This window comes from Mobula hypostoma, chromosome 27 (genome assembly GCF_963921235.1).
Source record: "Mobula hypostoma chromosome 27, sMobHyp1.1, whole genome shotgun sequence".
Lineage (NCBI taxonomy): Eukaryota > Metazoa > Chordata > Chondrichthyes > Myliobatiformes > Myliobatidae > Mobula > Mobula hypostoma.
Window position 1 is genome coordinate 22676333 of NC_086123.1, and position 25066 is coordinate 22701398.

Here is a 25066-nt window from a genome sequence, read left to right on the forward strand (position 1 = left end):
GCTGAATTAATTTGAATCTGAGATAGATACCCAAGATTTTTAAGGAACACGGAGCCACAGAAGATTGCTAGTTAGGATATAGATCCCATTCAATAAAGCAAGAGGTTTGTGTACTCAGTATTCAGAATCAGTATCAGGTTTATATCACTGGCATATGTCATGACATTTGTGGTTAAGTAGCAGCAGTACATTGCAATACATAATAATAAATGACAGTAAATTAGAGTAAGAGGTGTGTGTTTACATGTATATACAGTGGCATGCAAAAGTTTGGGCACCCCTGGTCAAAATCTCTGTTACTGTGAATAGCTAAGCGAGTAAAAGATGACCTGATTTCCAAAAGGCATAAAGATAAAGATGACACATTTCTGTAATATTTTAAGCAAGATTATTTTTTTATTTCTATCTTTTACAGTTTCAAAATAACAAAAAAAGAAAAGGGCCCAAAGCAAAAGTTTGGGCACCCTGCATGGTCAGTACTTAGTAAGACCACCTTTTGGCAAGTATCACAGCTTGTAAACGCTTTCTGTAGCCAGCTAAGATCTTTCAGTTCTTGTTTGGGGGATTTTCACCCATTCTTCCTTGCAAAAGGCTTCTAGTTCTGTGAGATTCTTGGGCCGTCTTGCATGCACTGCTCTTTTGAGGTCTATCCACAGATTTTCGATGATGTTTAGGTCGGGGGACTGTGAGGGCCATGACAAAACCTTCAGCTTGTGCCTCTTGAGGTAGTCCATTGTGGATTTTGAGGTGTGTTTAGGATCATTATCCTGTTGTAGAAGCCATCCTTTTTTCACCTTCAGCTTTTTTACAGACGGTGTAATGTTTGCTTCCAGAATTTGCTGGTATTTAATTGAATTCATTCTTCCCTCTACCAGTGAAATGTTCTCCGTGCCACTGGCTGCAACACAAGCCAAAAGCATGATCGATCCACCCCCGTGCTTAACAGTTGGAGAGCTGTTCTTTTCAAGAAATTCTGCACCCTTTTTTCTCCAAACATACCTTTGCTCATTGTGGCCAAAAAGTTCTATTTTAACTTCATCAGTCCACAGGACTTGTTTCCAAAATGTATCAGGCTTGTTTAGATGTTCCCTTGCAAAATTCTGAAGCTGAATTTTGTGGTGAGGATGCAGGAAAGGTTTTCTTATGACTTCCATGAAGGTCATATTTGTGCAGGAGTTGCTGCACAGTAGAACAGTGCACCACCACTCCAGAGTCTGCTACATCTTCCTGAAGGTCTTTTGCAGTCAAACGGGGGTTTTGATTTGCCTTTCTAGCAATCCTATGAGCAGTTCTCTCGGGAAGTTTTCTTGGTCTTCCAGACTTCAACTTGACCTCCACCGTTCCTACTAACTGCCATTTCTTAATTACATTACGAACTGAGGAAACAGCTACCTGAAAACGCTTTGCTATCTTCTTATAGCCTTCTCCTGCTTTGTGGGCATCATTTATTTTAATTGTCGGAGTGCTAGTCAGCTGCTTAGAGGAGCCCATGGCTGCTGATTGTTGGGACAAGGTTTGAGGAGTCAGGGTATTTATAAAGCTTTGAAATTTGCATCACCTGGCCTTTCCTAACGATGACTGTGAACAAGCCATAGCCCTAACAAGCTAATTAAGGTCTGAGACCTTGGTAAAAGTTATCTGAGAGCTCAAATCTCTTGGGGTGCCCAAACTTTTGCATATTGTTCCTTTCCCTTTTTTCACTCTAAAATGTACAAAACAAAAATAATACACTAATCTTGCTTAAAATGCTGAAAAAAAATGTTTCATCTTTAACGTTATGACTTTTGGAGATCAGTTCATCTTCTACTCACTTAACTATTCACAGCAACAGAAATTTTGACCGGGGGGGCCCAGACTTTTGCATGGCACTGTATTTATATTTGTGTTAAATTAAATAAGCAGTGCAAAAAGAGAGAAAAAAGTAGTGTGGTAGTGTTCATGGTTCAAAATCCATTCAGAAATTTGATGACAGAGGGGAAGAAGCTGTTCCTGAATTGCTGAGTGTGTGCCTTCAGGCTTCTGTACCTCCCTCCTGATGGTAGCAATGAGAAGAGGGCATGTCCTGATGAGGGTCCTTGATGATGGATGCCACCTTGTTGAGGCATCACTCCTTGAAGATGTCCTGGATGCTGGGAAGGATGGAGCTGACTGAGGTTACAGCTTTCTGCAGCTTATTTCAATCCCGTGCAGTTCCCTGCTCTCCCCCCGCCCCCGCCATCTGATGGTGATGCAGTCAGTTAGAATGCTCTCCACGGTACATCTGCGAGGGTTTTAGGTGACATACCAAATCTCCTCAAACCCCTAATGAAATATAGCCACTGCCGTGCCTTATTTGTAACTGCATCAACATATTGGGCCCAGGTTAGATCGTCAGAGATGCTGACACCCAGTAACTTGAAATTGCTCACTCTTTCCGCTTCTGATCCCTCTTTGAGGACTGGTGCGTGTTCCCTGATCTTACCATTTTTGAAATCCACAATCAGTTCTTTGGTCTTATTGACACTGGGTGCAAGGTTGTTGCTGTGACACCACTGATTATTCTGATATAGCTGATGTGTCTCACTCCTGTACACCTTCTTGTCACTATCTGAAATTTTGCCAACAATAGTTGTGTCTTCAGTAAATTTGTAGATGCATTGTTGTATCATGGATCAAATTACCGGAGAGACAGAGTCACTGGTAGACACAAAGCAGCTTCTTTATTCGACACAACAAGGTACAGCAGGCATCTTAACGGATGGAGACGCTTTCCACAGAAAGGTCTGCTAGCTAAAATGTGGGCTTGATATTTATATGCTAAACACAAAGGCAATCGCTACTTAAAAAGTTACAGACAACGCTTCCTTTTGAAGTTACATACAAACATCACACCTTCGGATTTCATCCTTTCCTTCTGACGCCAACATGTCTGTGTTGCTATCTACAGCCTTTAGTTCAATCCACAATACATTTATTTGGCATTTGACGTGCTAACATAGGAGAGAATTAATATTTATAATGTATAGATAAGACTGTCTTCAAAACTACAGCATCTGGTATTTACACCTTTTAGGAAGCCCATTGTGGTGGACTCAATCCACAGTCCTTTGTCAAACAGTTAAAATAGAAGTCTGGTGGCCAAAGTCATTTAAGTGTTAACAAATCATCTACCCAAAAAGAAATCCACTCTAACAGATGGCATTTGAGCAGTGCCTAGCCACACAGTCATGGGCATAGACAGAGTAGAGCAGTGGGCTAAGCACACACCCCTGAGGTGCACCAGTGTTGATTGTCAGCGATGAGGAGATATTATCACCAATCGGCACAGACTGTAGTCTTCCGGTGAGGACATCGAGTATCCAATTGCAGAGGAAAGTACAGAGGACCAGATTTTGGAGCTTTTTGATTAGTACTGTAGGAATGATTGTGTTAAATGACTTCAGGAAGGGTAAGATGAAGGAGCACATACCAATCCTCATAGAGGGATCGGAGGTGGAGAGAGTGAGCAGCTTCAGGTTCCTTAGTGTCAAGATCTTTGAGGATCTAACCTGGTCCCAACACACTGATGTAGTCATAAAGAAGGCAAGACAGCGGCTATACTTTATTAGGAGTTTGAAGGGATTTGGCGTGTCAACAAATACACTCAATAACTTCTATAGTTGTACCGTGGAGAGCATTCTGACAGGCTGCATCACTGTCTGGTATGGAGGGGCTACTGCACAGGGCCGAAAGAAGCTGCAGAAGGTTGTAAATCTAGTCAGCTCCATCTTGGGCACTAGCCTACAACATACCCAGGTGATCTTTCGGGAGTGGTGTCTCAGAAAGGCAGCGTCCATTATTCAGGACATCCAGTACCCAGGGCATGCCCTTTTCTCACTGGTACCATCAGGGAGGAGGTACAGAAGCCTGAAGGCATACACTCAGTGACTCAGGAACAGCTTCTTCCCCTCTGCCATCTGATTCCTAAATGGACATTGAAACTTTGGACACTACCTCACTTATTTTTTATATGCAGTATTTCTGTTTCTTACACATTAAAAAAAAACTATTCAATACAAGTAATTGATTTACTTGTTTATTTATTATTATGTTTTATTTTATTTATTATTTTTTCTCTCTCTGCTAGATTATGTACTGCATTGAACTGCTGCTGCTAAGTTAACAACCTTCATGTCACATGCCGGTGATAATAAACCTGATCCTGATTCTGATTCTGAAATGCTGAGCTGTAGTCAATAAACAGCAGATATGGACATTGCTCCAAGGCAGACATTCATTAGCCATCACTAACTGTCCTTGACAAGGTGGTGGTGAGCACAAACTTTTGAGTAAAATACTTTCACGGTCTTGTTGCAGAATTTAGAGCCAGCAACATTATAAATGAACCAAAAACCAAACTCTGCAAGAACTCAGCAAGTGGAGCAGCATCTGTGGAGGCAAAAGGCGTAAGTCGACGTTTCAGGTCAACACCCCGCATCAAGTCTGAAAACAGATTTCTAGCATGTAGCAGTGTGTGAGTGGAAGGGACGGGCTGGTAGGTGAAGAATGGGCACAGGTACCAGATGCGGAGGGGGTGATGGGCAGGTGGGACTAGGTGGAGGGAGTGGGATGCGCGAAGAGAACAAGGGGAGAAGAAAACTCGGTGGACAAGTGTGTTTCTCCTAGCCCTGCTTCCACCTATCATCTACCTGCCTGGTACTGTGATATACAGCTGATAGTTCCTTTTCCTTCTCAGTCCTAAATAGACACAAAAATTTGCCTTGCATCTTTTACTACTGCAGGTTCTGCCTGATCCATTAAGATCTTCCAGCATTCTGATATAGTCCAGATTCCAGTATCTGCAGTTTCCTTAGGCCATTAGACCATGAGACACAGGAGCAGAATTAGGCCATTTGTCACATTGAGTCTGTTCTGCCTTTTCGTCATGAATGATTTATTATTGCTTTCAACCCCATTTTCATGCTTTTTCCTGGGAACCTTTAATGCCCTGATTAATCAAGAACCTATCAACCTCCACTCTAAGCATACTCAATGACTTGGCCTCCACAGCCGTCTGTGGCATAGAATTGTGCAGATTCACTATAATCTGGCTAAAGAAATTCCTTCTCATCTCTGTTCTAAATGGACACCCCTGTATTCTGGGGCTGTGCTCTCTGGTGCTAGACTTCCCCACTATAGGAAACATCCTTCCCACATCCACTCTATCTAGGCCTTTCTATATTCAATAGGTTTCAGTGAGATTCCCCCCTCATTCTTCTAAACTCTAGTGAGTATAGGCTTCCTATACATTAATGCTTTCATTCCTGGAATTATTCTTGTGAACCTCCTCTGGACCATCTCTAATGCCAGCACATCTTTTCTTAGGTAAGGGGTTCAAAACTGCTCACAATACTCCAAGAGCGATAAAACCAAGGCCTTATAAAGCCTCAGCATTTTATCCTTGCTCTTATATTCTAGACCACCCGGAATGAATGCTAACCTTGCATTTGCCTTCCTGCAGGTTAACCTTTAGGGTTTCTGCGCACCTCAGATTTCTGAAATTTCTCCCCTTTTAAAACTGACTAAACGCCTACACCTTTATTCCTTCTACCCAGGTTCATGACCATACATTTCCCTGCACTATATTCCATCTGCCAATTCTGTGCTCATTCTCCCAATGTGTCCAAGTCCTTGTGTAGACTCCTTGCTTCCTCAACCCTACCCATCCCTCCACCTATCTTCATTTTGTCAGTAAACCTGGCCATCAATTCCATGGTCCAAATCACTGACATATAACAGGAAAAGAAGTGATCCCAATACCACCCCTATGAAACACCACTAATCACCTGCATTCAACTAGAAAAGGCCACCTTTATTCCTAATTTTTGCCTTCAGCTAATCAGAAAATTTTCTATCCACGCTGGTATCTTTCCTGTAATTCCATGGGCTCTTATCTCGTTAAGCAGTCTATTGTGTGGCACCTTGTCAAAGCCCTTCTGAAGATCCCAGCGAACAGCATCCATTGAATCCCTTTTGTCTATCTTGCCTGTTATTTCCACAAAAAATTCCAGAAGATCTATCAGTCAAGTTTTCCCCTTAAGGAAACCAGGCTGACTTTGGCCTATTTTATCATGTGCCCCCAAGTACTTCATAACCTCATCCTCAATAATGGATTCCTGCACCTTCCCAACCACTGAGGTCAGGCTAACTGGAGTATAATTTCCCTGCAATCCCACATTCTTAACAATAGAGGAATGGAAATAGACTTCCAAATCAGGATGATGTGTGACTAGGAAGGGAAGACGCAAGTCGAGAATGTTTCAAAGCATTTGTAGAAGATAGAAGTTGTGGCTTGGAGTAATGAACAGTCAGTGTCAGAGTCAGAGGGTATGAATGAGAATATTAAGATCAGACACAAATCAAGAGGATATCGTAGTTCAGGGTAATGCCAAATTTGTGTGTTGGAGCTAGAGTCATCCAGGTGGGTAGTCCATCAGGCTCCTGACCTATGCCACAAACTATCAAGACTTCCAAGAGGTTCAATTGCTTTGTTCTGTTCTTTTAATAAGTTCACTGACTATTGGTGATATTAGCTACTCTAAGGACCATTACAGTGTATTTTGTGCTTGGGGAACAGAGCAAACTTGGTATCCTGGTGCCGGGTGCTTTGAAATACGCAGCATTATCATCCCCATCACTATGGGTAGAAATTTCCTGTTCCTGTGAGATGGTTTCAGCTGAGGCTGTGCTTAAATGATAATTCACATTCCTGTTAATATTTTGGTGGCAGAGGAACTTTCTGGCTCTTTCTTTTTCACAATGGTTAGGAAATTATATCTTAAATAATAAGTGCTGGAACTCTTCGATTTGGAAATCATTTGGTGTTACTGTTTGCTGTTCCTAGCCTTTACATGTGATTGATCTTGTACCTTTCCTGCCATCAAAGGAAACAATCTTCTGTGTTTTCAACTGCACTACATTAATTTTCCTGTTGTGCAGCATTAAAACTTCTGCAGCATATAGAGCGGTGGCTGCATTGACATTAAAAGGAAGTGCACTATTATTATTGCGTCTCTAAGTCACCACATAGGTTGTCTGTGTGTTGAGTTCAAAATGTAGAACATGGCTGGCGTAGCCATGTGTTAAACCTTGATAAAAAGTATTTGTATTATTTGCACTTTTCTGTAAAACCCTTCAGATTTCAAGCTATATTATGCCAAAGTGAAAATGATTTCCTTGTAGTGATACAGGTACAGCACCAATTAAAAGACTCAAAATACATTTATTATCAAAGTACGTATGCAGTATACAACCATGAGATTCGTCTTCTCCACAGACAGCCACGAAGAAAGAAAAACCATGAGACCTGTTCAAAGAAAAACATCAAACCCCCAACGCGCAAAAAAAAGTTAATATTTTTACTGCTGTGCAGTAGGTATTTCATTTTAGCAGTTCTGTAAGAGCAGTCTATTCTGCTTTTAGCTTGTTTGGGTTTGAGCTAAAGATAAGGGACTATGTTGTTCAACTTAGGAGTGTTGTGTCAGCCAATCAGGATGGTGGATTTGGGAGAAGGTTCTAGATAGTGCTGGGGGGAGAGGTTTTTATGACGGACGCTGGTTTGAGGTCTTTTTGCCAGAAGAATGCTGTCCCTGTTGCACCAGGTGCTTTGCGCAGGTGAATGGCTTCAAGGAGGAAGGACCAATACTCCCATGGGGGAGCTGGTTTGTTGAAGGTGGATTTTGAGCAACATTTGGAAGGTGGTGTGTGCTTTCATACAGACTGAGGGTGAGTTGAAGACAACTTCAAGATGAGCTCCAACTTGTACGTTTGAACTGAGTTAACTGTAATGGGCCATTTTAATTTTATTTTTCTTTTCATTTTCCTACTAACTGTTCAATAAAGCTGAAATTTGTAAATACGATTTCTTTATAATTGTATGAGGTGTTATTACTTGCCGATGGGTAATTATAAGGGGACAGCACTTACACAGTTTTTGCTCAGATTGGGGTGCGGGTGGTCGAAACATCCCGGCTCTCCCAGTCTGGTGGGACCCAAGTCGTATCGGCCCTGGTTGCGTGGAGTTCGAGAAAGGTAGTTTTCTCTTCGCTGAGTCCATTGGCTTGTAAGAGAAGGAGTAGCCAGCTGTGTTTCTAGAGATGCCCGGTAAAAAGGGGTTTCAAGAACAAATCACGTAAATGGCAAAAAAAAAGAATGAAAAACACAATATAAAGCACCAAAGCAGGAGGAGAAGATGGCGGTGTGACACAGTGCGCGCAGCTCTCCTGTGAAATGATATCGTATTTGTAAGTAGGGTTCTGTGCACAATTTTGATTTGATGGAGACAGACGTGAGAAGCAGAGGAATATCTGGAGAAAACTTCTGAAATGCCCGGTTTGCTGCTGTTGCCACTGTGCGATCGAGAATCTCCAGAGGGAAGGCCCCAAAATCCCCGGCTTTGCCTGCTGCTGGCGACGGAGGTTGGGGGTCGAAGCGTTCGGCAGAGATGGTGCTTGGTACTCGGTGTCAGAGGGCTGATCGGAGCTCGAAGTTTTCGGACGACTCAGAGTCGGACTGTGGTCGGGCATGGCAGGGAGAGTTTTCTTCCTTCTCCCGTCTGCGTGAGATGTGGGACTTTCGAGAGACTTTGAACTTTTTTACTGTGACCATGGTCTGTTCTTCATCAAGTTATGGTATTGTTGCACTGTTGTAACTATATGTTATAATTATGTGGTTTTTGTTAGTTTTTCAGTCTTGGTCTGTCCTGTGTTTCTGTGATATCACACTGGAGGAATATTGTATCATTTCTTAATGCATGCATTACTAAATGACAATAAAAGAGGACTGCATGTCCTCATAATCTAATTCTAAAAAAAAAGCACAAAATCATCAAAAGAGTCCCAGGCATATTCAATCCAGTTCAGTTCAGCCGAACCCAGTGTTGTGCCTTCATCATCTGGCTGCGGGCCGCAGACAATTTGATGGGATTGTTGGAATAGAACAACCTCCTATTTTAAGGTGTACCTGTTAGATGTGCATCAGGGCTTCTTCATGGGAGGAACCATTTGAATTTTAGTTTGAATCCCTATCATGATTTAGTTAAAATAATGTGAATCATTTGCATCTTTACACTCTGCTGTGAATTTACACTACAACACCAGTACAAAAGAGCAAATTATAACTGTATTTAATATACCACTAAATAAGTTCGGCTCAAACCAATGTTGCCCTGTGAATCAGCTCTTGCATGCTTGTCGGTGAAATCTAGCTCCGCTTCTGTTTTTCCCATCACCGTCCTTGCCTTCTGATGTCAAGTTATGGATTAGCCCAGATTTCTTACAGTTCAGTGTTGCAAAGAGCTAAGTCACCACTTTTTAATCCCAGGATTGGCTTCTGCTGCCTGGGATTGACTTCCCTCTTCCATTTTGGTACATGCTTTAGCTAAACCAGACTGTGCAGTGTCATAGCATCCTGTGTGGCTCAGACCACAGCTTCAGAATGTATCTACCTTCACGTATGAAGATTGTGTAGTGTGCCTCCCAGACCTACCACAAAACTTTGAACGTCCTTTTGTCAGTTGTTAACTATTGATTTAATATCTTCCCTCTCCGCCTACTGACATCCCTCCTAGTTGCTCAGAAGACAGAAAACATTGCTTAAATCTGCTGCTGCGGGAATTTGTCCTTGCCTGTCTTGTTGAATCTCAGTGTTGTATATGGTGACGTATATGTTCTTCGATAATAACATTTACTTTGATCTTTGGACTCCCATTCTCCCTGATCTACAGCAGCTCCCTGTGTCTCATTTAAATTCTCCTCACTGTGCTGTATACAGTCCCTGCACAGCCTCAGCTCATCCTACCCAATAAATCTCTTTTTTTTCACATTGGTTGTCTTTGCGTGTCCTTTTTCACTGGTCCTGTTGTATTCCTTTGTTCTACTGTGATTACCTGCAAGGAAGTGAATCTCAGGGTAGAATACGGTGACATGTACACATCTTGATAATAAATTCACTTTGATCTTTGAACTTCTACCCTGACGTCCTCTCAGGCTCTCTGCTTGGCTGTGTGTAGTTCTTAAGACCACCTGCAAATCCTTATCCTCGCCACCATCTCATTTCCACTGAAGTTCACAGAGCTTTGGCCTCTTCTGTCCCAAATCATTTGTGCCTCAGACTGAAAAGTCTTCAGTAGAAACCTGTCTCTGAGCCTTTGGCCTACTAGCCTTACAACAATGCTTGATCTACTTTACTTTTCATTCCAGAACATCTTGGGATATTTGTACATTAAAGTGACGGTGTAAATTATGTGGTTTTGCAGAAGCCATTGTGATTGCCTTGTATAAGATGATAGTAAGTAGAATGAGTAGGCCACTCAGCACCTCGCACCCACTCTTGATGAAGTCAGGGCTGGTCTTTTACCTCAGTGCCACTTTCCTGTGCTAAGTGTAAAATTTACCAATGTATCAATCCTTGTTATGAAAATACTTCATCACTTAGCTTCTTCAGCACTCTTGAGTGAGGGATTTTCTGCTAATCTCAGTACAGAATGCTTGTATTTTGATCTTGTAAAACTTGGTTCAAAGTACTCCAGCTTAGCAAAACATTGTCCCTGTATCAGCTTGGTCAAGCTGCACGTTAGAATGAAATTACATTTCATTTCGCTAAACTAGCGAACTTTGGCCGAACCTGCAAAGCTAGCTCGAGTGTATGGCTCCTGTACCACAGAACTGTGATGTTTGTTCATCCTCCCTATAGCCTCTACAGCAGGGGTTCCCAACATGGAGTCCACAGACCCCTTGCTTAATGGTATTGGTCCATGGCATAAAAAGGGTTGGGAATCCCTCCCCGACAGGCTGCATGAACCTCATACCTGTTGGAACGTGTGCAAAGGCTGAGGCTGCAGTGTGGGCTTCCTCCCTCATTCAAGGTCACATCCTCCAGTTCCCCTTCACTCACCGGTTCTGCAGCACTTAATCCAAGGGGATCCCAGTGGGGGTATCTTTCACGTGGACAAGATGCTGCCTGAGGAGGTGGCAGAGATGCTCACAAAATCTAAGAAGTATTCAGGCAAGCACTTGAATCTCCAAGAAGACTGACTGAATGCAGGTATATGGAACTGGTGTAGACAAGTACAACAGTTAGAGGGTAGCGGGGTGGAAATATGTCTCTAACAAAGAAGGGGTAAGGTGTTCCTTCCCTCCATTAGCCTGCAGGTCATCCTTGGCCAAGGTGTAGCACCTGCTTACCCCCCCCCCCCCGCCACACACACCAATCAGGGTCACATGAAGGCATGAGAGCAGGTGGTGGATGGTCGTATAAGCAGCCGGTGCGTATCACAAGTTATGTGACCACCGACACCAGGCAGACAATCTCTGAAGAGTTTTGATAATGGCTGGGGTCACCCGTCTTGTAAAGACACTGCCCAGAAGAAGGCAATGGCAAACCACTTCTGTAGAAAAATTTGCCAAGAACGATAATGGTCATGGAAAGACTAAGATCACCCACGTCATACAACACGGCACTTAATGAACGTAGGAACAATACCCCGTGTGGATGAGACGGACTGCAGCACCTCTTTCTGTGCTGAGTTGCTCCATGAGAGGGTGAATATTAATTTCAACCTTTGATGGGGGGACTGCAGGTTGAGGTGTACTCACCAAGCAGAAAGCCCAGATCTGACAGGAAACACCAAACCAATATGCTCTGTGCTTGTTTTCTCATCGCTAACCATTGAATGCACATTTATCAAGGAAAATATCTGTGTTTTTTTTCTCTCCCTAACTAGATTGACTTTAATTTGGACGCACTTCAGAAGACTCAGATAACCAGGGGCTGGTTTAGGCTTTTGCCTTTTGAAAAGAAGGAAGACGATGCAGGGTAAGTGATTCTTGTTTCTCTCACCAATTCAGATCTCCACTATTACGTGAAGATCACTCATGATTGACGATTGTTTAGTGTCATTTCCTGTACATAACTGTAAGGAGAACGGAAGAATTGTTACTCTGGATCTGATGCAGCACACAAGAAAACTCACACAAAAGATCAATAACACAGTATTAATAAAAAAAACCTCAATAAATATAGATACATACGATAGCTTATAACCAGAGGTTGATTGTACGTTGAATGAGTGACATTAGCCTATATGTAAGGTGATTTATTCCTAGTCTAATCACGGGACAACTTACAGTGACCAATTAACCTACCAACCAGTTAGTCTTTGGACTGTGGGATGGAACCCACGCGATCATGGAGAGAATATACAAATTCCTTACACGCAGCAACAGGAATGAACCCAGGTAAAATGTTTATTTGTTGTTTGAGATACAGTGTGGAATAGGCCTTTTTGGCCCTTTGGCCACGCTGCCTAGCAACCCACCTGTTTAATCCTAGCTTAATCACGGGACAATCTACATTGACCAATTACCCTACCAACCGGTAGGTCTTTGGGAAGGAACAGGGGCACCCGGAGGAAACCCACGCGGTCACGGGGAGAACATACAAACTCCTTATAGGCAGTGGCAGGAATTGAACCTGGGTTGCTCTCGCTGTAAGGCGTTGTGCTAACCACTACACTACCGTGCCGCCTTAAAGATCATTCATTGTTCACAATCTTTTATTTTAAAGTTTAAACAAAGATACAAAGCATTTGAAACTAAGTGAGGAGCTGAGAAGCAAAGCAGAGGTTCAACAGATTCAGTAGAAAGAAGACAGTGCCTTTGAAAAATCCTTCTCCTTGATACTCGAGATAACAGAAGTTTCCTTAGATAACTGAATCCATCTTTACTCTGCCTGCAAGCGGTATTTGAGATGATGTTCTACTTGTGTTTAATCCAAAGTGATTTTTTTGATTAAAAATAGAAGATGCTTAAAAAAAACTCAGCAGATCAGGCAGCATGGGTGGAAAGAGAAACAGTTAATGTCTCGGGGGAAGACCCTTCATCTGAGGTGGGAAAGAGAGAAGGCAAATTACCGTAAGAAGCAGAGAAGGATACGGGAGGGCAGTGGGTGGAACAAAGGCAATGTATGGACACAATTAGTCTTTTCAGGTAAGGCAGTGATTTGCTTGCATTCCTTCCATTCAAGTGCAATGGTCTAGATGTTTATAGCATGGCTTGCTCTGCATTGGAAAACCCAATGCGGTTTGGGTGATGGATTTGCTGAGCACCTGTACTCAGACCACATGGTGACCCTAAGCTTCCAGTTACGTACCATTGTGATTCACCATCCCAGTCATGCTCAGACCCCTTTGTCTGTGACCCTCCTGCATTGTTAGAATGAGGCCCAACAGAAGACTGAGGGACAATAGCTCATTTTTCATCTGGGCGCGTTGCAGCCAGCAGAACTCAATACTGAACTATCCAACTTCCTCTTTGTATCAGGGCTGGTCAACTGTGTTTGGCATTCTCTCTTTTTCTTGCAACACACATCAAAGTTGCTGGTGAACGCAGCAGGCCAAGCAGCATCTATAGGAAGAGGCGCAGTCGACGTTTCAGGCCGAGACCCTTCGTCAGGACTAACTGAAGGAAGAGTGAGTAAGGGATTTGAAAGCTGGAGGGGGAGGGGGAGATGCAAAATGATAGGAGAAGACAGGAGGGGGAGGGATGGAGCCAAGAGCTGGACAGGTGATAGGCAAAAGGGGATACGAGAGGATCATGGGACAGGAGGTCCGGGAAGAAAGACGGTGGGGGGGGTGACCCAGAGGATGGGCAAGAGGTATATTCAGAGGGACAGAGGGAGAAAAAGGAGAGTGAGAGAAAGAATGTGTGCATAAAAATGAGTAACAGATGGGGTACGAGGGGGAGGTGGGACCTAGCGGAAGTTAGAGAAGTCAATGTTCATGCCATCAGGTTGGAGGCTACCCAGACGGAATATAAGGTGTTGTTCCTCCAACCTCAGTGTGGCTTCATCTTTACAGTAGAGGAGGCCGTGGATAGACATGTCAGAATGGGAATGGGATGTGGAATTAAAATGTGTGGCCACTGGGAGATCCTGCTTTCTCTGGTGGACAGAGCGTAGATGTTCAGCAAAGCGGTCTCCCAGTCTGCGTCGGGTCTCACCAATATATAAAAGGCCACATCGGGAGCACCGGACGCAGTATATCACCCCAGTCGACTCACAGGTGAAGTGATGCCTCACCTGGAAGGACTGTTTGGGGCCCTGAATGGTGGTAAGGGAGGAAGTGTAAGGGCATGTGTAGCACTTGTTCCGCTTACACGGATAAGTGCCAGGAGGGAGATCAGTGGGGAGGGATGGGGGGGACGAATGGACAAGGGAGTTGTGTAGGGAGTGATCCCTGCGGAATGCAGAGAGAGGGGGGGAGGGAAAGATGTGCTTAGTGGTGGGATCCCGTTGGAGGTGGCGGAAGTTACGGAGAATAATATGTTGGACCCGGAGGCTGGTGGGGTGGTAGGTGAGGACCAGGGGAACCCTATTCCTAGTGGGGTGGTGGGAGGATGGAGTGAGAGCAGATGTACGTGAAATGGGGGAGATGCGTTTAAGAGCAGAGTTGATAGTGGAGGAAGGGAAGCCCCTTTCTTTATTCCAGACCTAATCAGTTCCCCTCTACCACCACTCTGCTCCGTCTAGCGGAATTAGTCCTTACTCTTAATAATTTCTCCTTTTGCTCCTCCCATTTCCTCCAAACTAAAGGTGTAGCTATGGGCACCCGTATGGGTCCTAGCTATGCCTGCCTTTTTGTTGGGTTTGTGGAACAATCTATGTTCCGTGCCTATTCTGGTATCTGTCCCCCACTTTTCCTTCGCTACATCGACGACTGCATTGGCGCTGCTTCCTGCACGCATGCAGAACTCGTTGACTTTATTAACTTTGCCTCCAATTTTCACCCTGCCCTCAAGTTTACCTGGTCCATTTCCGACACCTCCCTCCCCTTTCTAGATCTTTCTGTCTCTGTCTCTGGAGACAGCTTATCCACTGATGTCTACTATAAGCCTACTGACTCTCACAGCTATCTGGACTATTCCTCTTCTCACCCTGTCTCTTGCAAAATCGCCATCCCCTTCTCGCAATTCCTCCGTCTCCGCCGCATCTGCTCTTCAGGATGAGGCTTTTCATTCTAGGACGAGGGAGATGTCTTCATTTTTTAAAGAAAGGGGCTTCCCTTCCTCCACTATCAACTCTGCTCTTAAACGCATCTCCCCCATTTCACGTACATCTGCTCTCACTCCATCCTCCCACCACCCCACTAGGAATAGGGTTCTCCGGGTCCAACATATTATTCTCCGTAACTTCCGCCACCTCCAACGGGATCCCACCACTAAGCACATCTTTCTCTCCCCCCCTCTCTCTGCATTCCGCAGGGATCGCTCCCTACACAACTCCCTTGTCCATTCGTCCCCCCCATCCCTCCCCACTGATCTCCCTCCTGGCACTTATCCGTGTAAGCGGAACAAGTGCTACACATGCCCTTACACTTCCTCCCTTACCACCATTCAGGGCCCCAAACAGTCCTTCCAGGTGAGGCATCACTTCACCTGTGAGTCGACTGGGGTGATATACTGCATCCGGTGCTCCCGATGTGGCCTTTTATATATTGGTGAGACCCGACGCAGACTGGGAGACCGCTTTGCTGAACATCTACGCTCTGTCCGCCAGAGAAAGCAGGATCTCCCAGTGGCCACACATTTTAATTCCACATCCCATTCCCATTCTGACATGTCTATCCACGGCCTCCTCTACTGTAAAGATGAAGCCACACTCAGGTTGGAGGAACAACACCTTATATTCCGTCTGGGTAGCCTCCAACCTGATGGCATGAACATTGACTTCTCTAACTTCCGCTAGGCCCCACCTCCCCCTCGTACCCCATCTGTTACTCATTTTTATGCACACATTCTTTCTCTCACTCTCCTTTTTCTCCCTCTGTCCCTCTGAATATACCTCCTGCCCATCCTCTGGGTCACCCCCCCCCCCCGTCTTTCTTCCCGGACCTCCTGTCCCATGATCCTCTCGTATCCCCTTTTGCCTATCACCTGTCCAGCTCTTGGCTCCATCCCTCCCCCTCCTGTCTTCTCCTATCATTTTGCATCTCCCCCTCCCCCTCCAACTTTCAAATCCCTTACTCACTCTTCCTTCAGTTAGTCCTGACGAAGGGTCTCGGCCTGAAACGTCGACTGCGCCTCTTCCTATAGATGCTGCTTGGCCTGCTGTGTTCACCAGCAACTTTGATGTATGTTGCTTGAATTTCCAGCATCTGCAGAATTCCTGTTGTTTGCTCTCTTTTTCTTGTTTGCTTCCATGTTCTGGCTTGCCAGGTACACCCCAGTGAGACAGACTATACAACATGAGTCAGACTATACTACAGAAACAACGAAGTTTTACTGTCCACTCATGTATAGTGGGAAAGGAATTGCCAACATTTTGGATCTCCTTCAGTCCACATTAATCTCAACCTAGTTATTCTTTGATGACTCTATCTCCCGTTTCCAACACTCTGCTTCTTCATAGACACCACCTTCTATCATTTTACTTACTTACTCATTGCCTGTTATGCCGCTGGTGTTTAGGGCAGCGATGAAGGTCTCCTATCTCTGGTGGTGCTCAGGGCTTTCTCCATCATGTCGGTAGCCTGCTCTTGGTTTTCACTACTGTCCGTCGTACAAGTCCCAGGTGGAGACTCGGGAACACCGTCGCACCCAGATGTAGAAGGATTCTTCATTGTTGTTTCCGTAACAGTTTTGTTTGACCAGTCAGGGTTGTTAGCCCTGAACTGAACCCCTCGAACCTGGAAGACCGGTGGACCTCTCTTAGTCTGTCCTCTACCTGTTTGGCATGGGTAACCCTACCAAGAGCCAGAACCTAAAGCCTCGACTCCAGCTAATGTAGCACTCCAGGTCATTGAGGCATGCAACCCTCCAAACCCTACAACAAGGTTATGGTCCTCTTGGAGGTCTGTCCTCCTACCCCCTCTTGGAATTTTTCTCTCCTATTGCTCTCTCATGACATTAACTTCTCCTCATTCCCCACCACATTAACCCCATCTTTTTTATTCGCTTTGCATCATTCTCAACGCAATCATCATTTCCTACCCCACCCCCCCAGCATCTGTGCCTGACCTGCTGATTCCAGCTGATTTAGAACATGGCACCAGCAAACAACGTGAGCAAGGGTGATGTCTTCCAAACGGTTCACAAAACTATTTCCTTCACTTCTTTTTCAATCAAATATGGTTCTGCTACTGTTGAAGCTTGTTGTCTACATTTTGGTGGAGTGTTTCTTGGCCGATTGAGCGACCTCGTGCTTCGCTGTTTCTGAGGGTGTTCAGTGAGGCTTTGAGCGAAGGGTGTGGCCTCAAGGCCAATAAGGCTAAAGAAGGGGCACGAGCCCATGATCGGCTACATCTCTCACCGATCTTGCCGATCAAAGCGTCGAGGAAGATTGAAATCAACGAGGCGAGTATGGAAGGCAAGCGGGTGTTCAGCGCTGTCTACCAGCCCCTTGCTTCCTGCTGCCAGAGGAATGTGTCTGCATTTGACAGTCTCGCCCTCTCTCCCTCATACTCACTGCTCCCCACGTTCAAATGGTCTCTCTCTCTCTCTCTCCTTCGATGCTGTCAGAGGATGGTGCCGGAGTTCTGGGTCTTGTGCAAGGTTTAGTCAACGCGGTTTGTCACTTAGACTCTGCAGTTCACATTACGATGTGTTTCTGGTTTCAGGTTGCTCCTTTTTTTTCGTTACTATTTCGGACGATTTTGAATTGGGGCAGCCTTCAGATAATGAACACTGAGCTGAACTGAATATGCCTGGACTCTCTTTCGATTTTGTGTTTTATATTCTGTGTTTTAAGCTCTTTTTTTGTTGCAGTTTGCATGATTTGTGTTTTTTTTTCCCTGTGTGTTGGGGTGGGATTGAAGTTTTTCTTTAAATGAGTTCCATAGTGTTTCATGGCTGTCTGTTGGGAAGATGAATCTCAGGGTTGTATACTGCATATTCACTTTGATAATAAATGTTCTTTGAATCTTTGAGATCCTTCAGCAGGTTGTTGCTTGCTCCAGATTCCAGCATCTGCAGTCTCTGAAGTCTCAAATGTTCCTTCAATTCCCTCTGCTACAGATATTCCTTTTATTCCATTCCTCACTCTCCCCCACCTTTTCCACTACTTCAACTAACCTTTTTTTTCCTCTTTCTCAGCTCTGATGAAGGGTCTTTGACCAGAAAGGTTAACTGTTTCTCTCTTCGCAGATGCCGCCTGGCTTGTAGTGATTTTACAGCATTTCCTGTATTTATTTCAGATTTATGGCATCTGCAGTTAAAAAAAAAATTTCATGATGTGTTTTGATCTTTCATCATAGTGAACAGATTGGATTAGTATTTAAGAAGTATATTTTGCATGCTGAATTGTGTATGGCCATTGCTTAATGCTTCCTACGGGTAACATATCCACATGGAATAACCTTTTAAATGTTATCCTCACTACCTCAGAGAGGATTTAATCAAACTTTCAAATAACATGTTATAAATTTAAAATTTGTCTCTCTGCTAAGACTGCCCAGTTGCATATTTTCCGTTTCATTAGACCCGGGCTCGTTTCAACAGATTTTTTTTTGAATAATCATCCCTATATCTCGTCTTCTCTTAATGATGACACAAGATAATTCTGTATCTGAACGAAACAAAAACCTTTTATTCGAAAAAGCTCCTAAGATGTTTGTTTATAAGTCCTTCAACTAATTAACCAAGGAGCTTCAAAGAATATTTCTTTGGCAGGTGCAAAGCTTCATTGTCTATATAAATAATTTTGGGTACCTGCCAAGGCCATTTTCCCCAGAATGGTCTGTAATGTCGTCATTATCAGGAGAGTATCATGAGTACAAATAGGGCAGATTATGAACCATTCAAGTAGGGAGAGTAATTCTTTCACCTTGTCTCTCTGTGGGGAGATGCTACCTACCACAGGTATAAGTTTGCAAGACAAGTACAGACAATGCTTTATCATCACAATGTCAGTGGTGATGGTAGGGCATCCACTAATAGCTCAACTTTCTGATGTTTCCAGCCATAGGCTGGGAATCTGCAAAATTTATTCAATTTATTCCATGGAAGCAAGCTTACTTTTCATAATTTAGATGTATTAAAGTGGTGACATTTGTACAGAAAGTGTGGTGCATGGCCAAGTGGTTAGAACATTGGACTAGTGACCTGAAGGTCGTGGGTTCGAGCCTCGGCCGGGGCAGCGTGTGTGTCCTTGAGCAAGGCACTTAACCACACAATGCTCCAATCTACCCAGCTGAGAATGGGTACTGGCAAAAATGCTGGGGGTTAACCTCGCGATAGACTGGCGTCCTATCTGGGGGGAGTCTCGTACTCTCAGTCGCTTCACGCCACGGAAACCGGCATAAGCACTGGCCTGATGGGCCACAAGGCTCATGACAGAGTTTAATCTTTAATTTGTACAGAAATATAGATTGAGCATAAGGCTATTCATGGCTTGGAAACATAGATAGAGACCACAGGTCCATAAGGCATAAGAACAGAATTAGGCCATTCAGCCCATCGAGTCTGCTTCGCCATTCCATCATGGCTGATCCCGGATCCCACTCAAACCCATACACCTGCCTTCTCACCATATCCTTTGATGCCCTGACCAATCAGGAAACTATCAACTTCCATCTTAAATATACCCACAGACTTGGCTTCCACCGCAGTCTGTGGCAGAGCATTCCACAGGTTCACTATTCTCTGGCTAAAAAACAAATTCCTCCTTACCTCAGTTCTAAAAGATCTCCCCTCAATTCTGAGGCTGTGCCCTCTAGTTCTGGATACCCCCACCATAGGAAACATCCTCTCCACATCTACCCTATCCAGTCCTTTCAATATTCGGTAGGTTTCAACGAGATCCTCCAGCATTCTTCTAAATTCCGGTGAGTACAAGTCCAAAGCTGCCAAACACTCCTCATATGTTAACCCTTTCATTCCTGGAATCATCCTTGTGTACCTCGTCTGGACTCTCTCCAATGACAGCACATCATTTCTGAGATATGGGGCCCAAAACTGTTGATAATACTCCAAGTGCAGCCTGACTAGTGGCTTCTCAAGCCTCCGCATTATCTCCTTGCTTTTATTTTTCATTCCTCTTGCAATACCAACATTGCATTTGCCTTCTTTACCACATATGCAACCTGTAAATTCACTATCTGGGAGTCTTGCACGAGGACTCCTAAGTCCCTCTGCATCTCTGATATTTGAAACTTCTCCCCATTTAGATAATAGTCAGCACTATTGTTTCTTTTACCAATTCTGTATTCCATCTGCTATATTTTTGCCCAATCTTCAAATTTGTCCAAGTCCTGCTGCAATTGCCTTACTACCTCAGCACTACCTACCCCACCACCTGTCTTCGTATCATCCACAAATGTTGCCAAAAAGCCATCAATTCCATTATCCATTATCACTGACAAACAATGTGAAAAGTAGCGGTCCCAATCATGACCCGAGGAACACACTAGTCACTGGTAGCCAACTAGAAAAGGCCCCTTTTATTCCCACTCGCTGCCTCCAAGGAGAAGGCCATTCTTGTCTTGGAAGCATTGAGTATAAGGCCATTCTTGTCTTGGAAACATAAATAGAGCATTCAAATCTTGAAACCACAAGGCCATTTATGTCTTGGAACCTCATCTGCCGCGAGATTCCATGCCTGAACTGAACCTAAGAACTATTTTGTCAGATTTGTTCTATGCCTTCATATAGTGGAACCATCTTCAAATTTCACCCTGATTCCACAACTTCACAAGTTCCTGATCTCTACCTTTGGGAAAAAAATCCTTCCAGATTTCAATCCTAAATGAGCTTACCCCTAATTGATAAATGATGCTCTCATCCATTCAAATCTTCCATCAGAGGAAATAGTTTCTGTCTGTCTTTCTTATCAAAATTTTAAGCCACTATAATTAGATCACCTGCCTAACATTCAGAGGTTGGTGGAATAAAAACTGTGCAATGTCTGATTGTGGAACAAATGATTCTACCCCAAAGTTCCAACAGTTTTTCGATGAATTTGTGGTGAGTCCTCTTTGTCAGTAACTGGTCCACTTAGGTTCATATGAGGAGAATTTGGGAACACAGTGTTGGGTAGAATAAACTTTGATGAAACCTTTCCATGGCCATCCGGTTCTCTGTCAACTTTGGGCAAAAGAACGTTCAATGTTTTCATTCATAGCAATTTTTGTAAGGAGTATGGCCAAGATCTCGCAAAGAATTGCACTTTTGCTGGGCACTTTTCAGGATCTCACTGGATTTCCATGTGAGTCCATTCTGAGTCAAAGGACATCATCAACGCCCGTGAAAGCTGCCCCCTTGATTTCCCCTGCACACCAATCAAGGTTGACTGGTGCGCCGTAAATTTAGCTTGCCAAATTGAGTCGTGTTTAGCAATCTTGCCATTGGGCTTCGAATGGGGAGCATTATTGCAGAAACTTTTGAGGAGTTGCTTCCAATGAATAAAACTTCTGTAAAAAAAAGTTCAGAATTAATTTGTATAGATAAATACAAAATACTTGCTAGAAGCAGTTAATTAGAATTGTTTCTAATTTAGTGATACTTTTTATTTTCCCAGTGGAAAATTAGGAGCATTACGATTAAAAGTCAGGTTGGCAGAAGACCGGATACTACCTTCAATGTACTATCAGCCACTAATTGACATCTTAGTGGAACCTGTAATTGCTGCATCTAAAGTGAGTATATTGAACCCTGTACATTAACAAGCAGGTTTGAACCGAGCACGATTATTCTGATTGTCTATGTGTCAGATCCGGTCAAATTTAGGAAATGTTTGTGCTTCTTTCTCAGTTGAACAGTGTTTTAAAGTTTGTTTTAACCTCGACTGCAATAGATAATTGAAAATGAATTAACATTTTAAAGAGAGATATAAAATACCACAGAAGATGGAGTTTTGACCAAAAAAAGAACAACCTGCTGAAGAACTCTGAGTTAGGCACTATCTCTGGAGCAAAATAGAGATTGGGCGTTTTTGGGTCGAGACACTTTTGTTCTCGCATCTTCATCAATAGCCCAGTACTTTGTGGTAAATAAAATGCTTTCCTGCATTCATTGCCTTATACTTAATACTTTATACTTTATTGTCACCAAACAATTGATACTAGAACGTACAATCATCATAGTGATATTTGATTCTGCGCTTCCCGCTCCCTGGATTACAAATCGATAGTAAATATTAAAAATTTAAATTATAAATCATAAATAGAAAATAGAAAAATGGAAAGTAAGGTAGTGCAAAAAAAACGAGATGTTTGGAGGGTACGGCCCAGATCCGGGTGTAATGAACGACCTGAACAAGTATGAGGTACACAGAACAGTGTGGTTCTGTTAAACGTATGTCACAGTTAACTTATAAATACTTTCACAAGTCATCCTGCACCAGGAAAACAAACTTAATCTCTCCTGCTAACTGAAACGCTTCATCCCAGGCAACATCCAGATGAATCTCCTCTGCACACTATCCAGTGCAATCCTGTGTTTCCTTCAGTATGATGATCAGAATTCCCTATTCAAGATATGGCCTAAAAAAACATCAACCTACAATACTGTGCAAAAGTCTTAGGCACATGTATATAGCTAGGGTGCCTAATACTTGTGCTCAGTGCTGTATTTGTTGATGTGGTGTGGAGATTAAGTTTGTAAATCTGGCGGGAGCAAAGGATGTTGGAAATGGTGAGGGTGGAGCACCACGGGAGAGGTCTGGGACAGGTGGCAGAGAAGGAGAGCCAGGGGTGGGGAAGGGGATGGTGCAGACACACCCGGCCCTGAGACACCAGGCAAGGTTATTTGATTCCAAACAATTGGTTTATTGATCACTACGGAATGTCTCTCTGGTGTTTTCTCTCCCTTCCCCTCTTCTCAACCATGATTCCCTTCTCCCTGCTCCCTTCCCACTCTCAGTCCAGAACAGAGACCCATATCAGAATCAGTTTTACTATCACTCACGTATGTCATGAATTTTTTTTGCAGTAGCAGTACAGTGCAATACATAAAATTACTACAATACTGTGCAAAAGTCTTAGGCACCCTGGGTATATAAATGTGCCTCAGACATTTTCACAGTACTGTATATCTCCTCAGATTTTACATTCTCTGCCCCAGCTAATGAAGAGGATTATCATATAACCATATAACCATATAACAATTACAGCACAGAAACAGGCCATCTTGGCCCTTCTAGTCTGTGCCGAACTCTTACTCTCACCTAGTCCCACCAACCTGCACTCAGCCCATAACCCTCCATTCCTTTCCTGTCCATATAGCTATCCAATTTAACTTTAAATGACAATATCGAACCTGCCTCAACCACTTCTGCTGGAAGCTCGTTCCACACAGCTACCACTCTCTGAGTAAAGAAGTTCCCCCTCATGTTACCCCTAAACTTTTGTCCTTTAACTCTCAACTCATGTCCTCTTGTTCGAATCTCCCCCACTCTCAATGGAAAAAGCCTATCCACGTCAACTCTATCAATCCCCCTCATAATTTTAAATACCTCTATCAAGTCCCCCCTCAACCTTCTACGTTCCAAAGAATAAAGACCAAATCTGTTCAACCTTTCTCTTTCATCCCCATATCCATTTCACTAAGTTTTATCTTTATCCATCTTCAATATCCCTTAACACCTATGGTTCCTTGGACTTCTTATCTTTATCCTTCATCTTTTCGGGACAACTGACCTGAATTTTCACTCTTCCACTTTTTAATGACTCTTATTTGTCAAATGCAGAATTACAGTACCTTTAAGTAACTGCTCCCAGTCTTATGCTACTGAACTTGGCCAAGCCTTAATGCAAGACCTTAATTTCAGGCTCATTCTTATGCCTTTCTGTAACTGCATAGAACATAGAATGGTACAGCACAGTCCCTTCAGCCCATCATGTCTGTACCAATTATGAAGTTAAACCTATTTGCCTTTTCCTGAACCAGAATCAGGTTTAATATCACCGGCAAGTGTCGTGAAATTTGTTGTTATGTGGCAGCAGTAAATTGCAAACATAGTAATAAAAGAACAGTAAATTACAGAAGTAAATATTTATATTTAAAAAGTTAAAAGTTATATATATAGATATGAATGGGTGTGTGTGATGCGTGTGTGTGTGTGTTTGTGTGTTTGCAGCAAATTTTGTGACATATGCCAATGATATTAAGCCTTGACTGTTTCTTTTCTGATGTCTTTGCATTCTGCTCTAGTTATTTATTGTCTATATTATTATATTCATTAATACCTTTGCCATCATTGGTTGGAGTCTGCAAAACGCTGGGAGGTACATTGAGCTGAAGGATTCCGGATTCTTGATAAGCTAGAAGCAGATAGATTTCACCCATTTCCCTTCGGCTGTTGTCTTGCTTACGGTACTGTACTGCTGGAGTGCTGCTTTGTTTGCAGGAAGCGATAACTGAAGCATAGCTTGTTCCGAGAAGGACAAAATACTGTACCCCAGGACTCAATGAGTACTCAGTTAATCCAAGGTCCGATCCCAAGTAAGTACTTTGCACCAGTACTTAGCAAGGAGCTGGATATCTGTTTATTTATCTAGTGGTACTGCATGGTGTAGGCCTCTCCAGCCCTTTCGGACCTTCAAACCGGGCCGCCCCGGCAATCCCCGACAACCCCGATTAACCCTGGTCAAATCACAGGGCAATTTACAATGACCAGTTAACCTACCCGGTACGTCTTTGCAGTGTGGGAGGAAAAGTTCCCGCGTTCCATGGTGAGGACATGCAGACACAACTTGCAGACGGCACTGGAATTGAATTCTGAACTCCGATGCCTCGAGCTGTAATAGTGTTGTGTTAACTGCTACGCTACTGGATGGTGGTGAGATCAAGATGGAACATGCTAGGATGCCAGGGAATTTATTTATTTATTATTTTTTCTTTGGCGTGTGCCTGCGTGCCTGCGAGTCTGTGTGTATATGCCTGTGTGTGCGTGCGTCGGTGATGATGTCTTTTTCATGGGTTTTACAAGGCGCGGAGCGAGAGAGAGACTGTGTGGCGCTCCACCCCTCACACAGACATTTCCGCAGTATTTTTCCCTTTTTTTATTTTCCGAGGTCGAGTTGCGATCTCGACACTCAACCTGGTACGGATGGAAAACG

The 25066-nt window shown here is 43.6% G+C and overlaps 1 protein-coding gene across 1 annotated transcript in view; it reads left to right on the forward strand.

Moving 5' to 3' along the window:
• LOC134338523 (rasGAP-activating-like protein 1) overlaps positions 1 to 25066 on the forward strand; it is a 304354-nt gene that overhangs the window by 126794 nt on the left and 152494 nt on the right. The window contains exons 8-9 of the mRNA XM_063034413.1: positions 11741 to 11832; positions 21526 to 21643. Coding sequence (XP_062890483.1) covers positions 11741 to 11832; positions 21526 to 21643 — 210 coding nt within the window. The remainder of the gene's footprint in view (positions 1 to 11740; positions 11833 to 21525; positions 21644 to 25066) is intronic.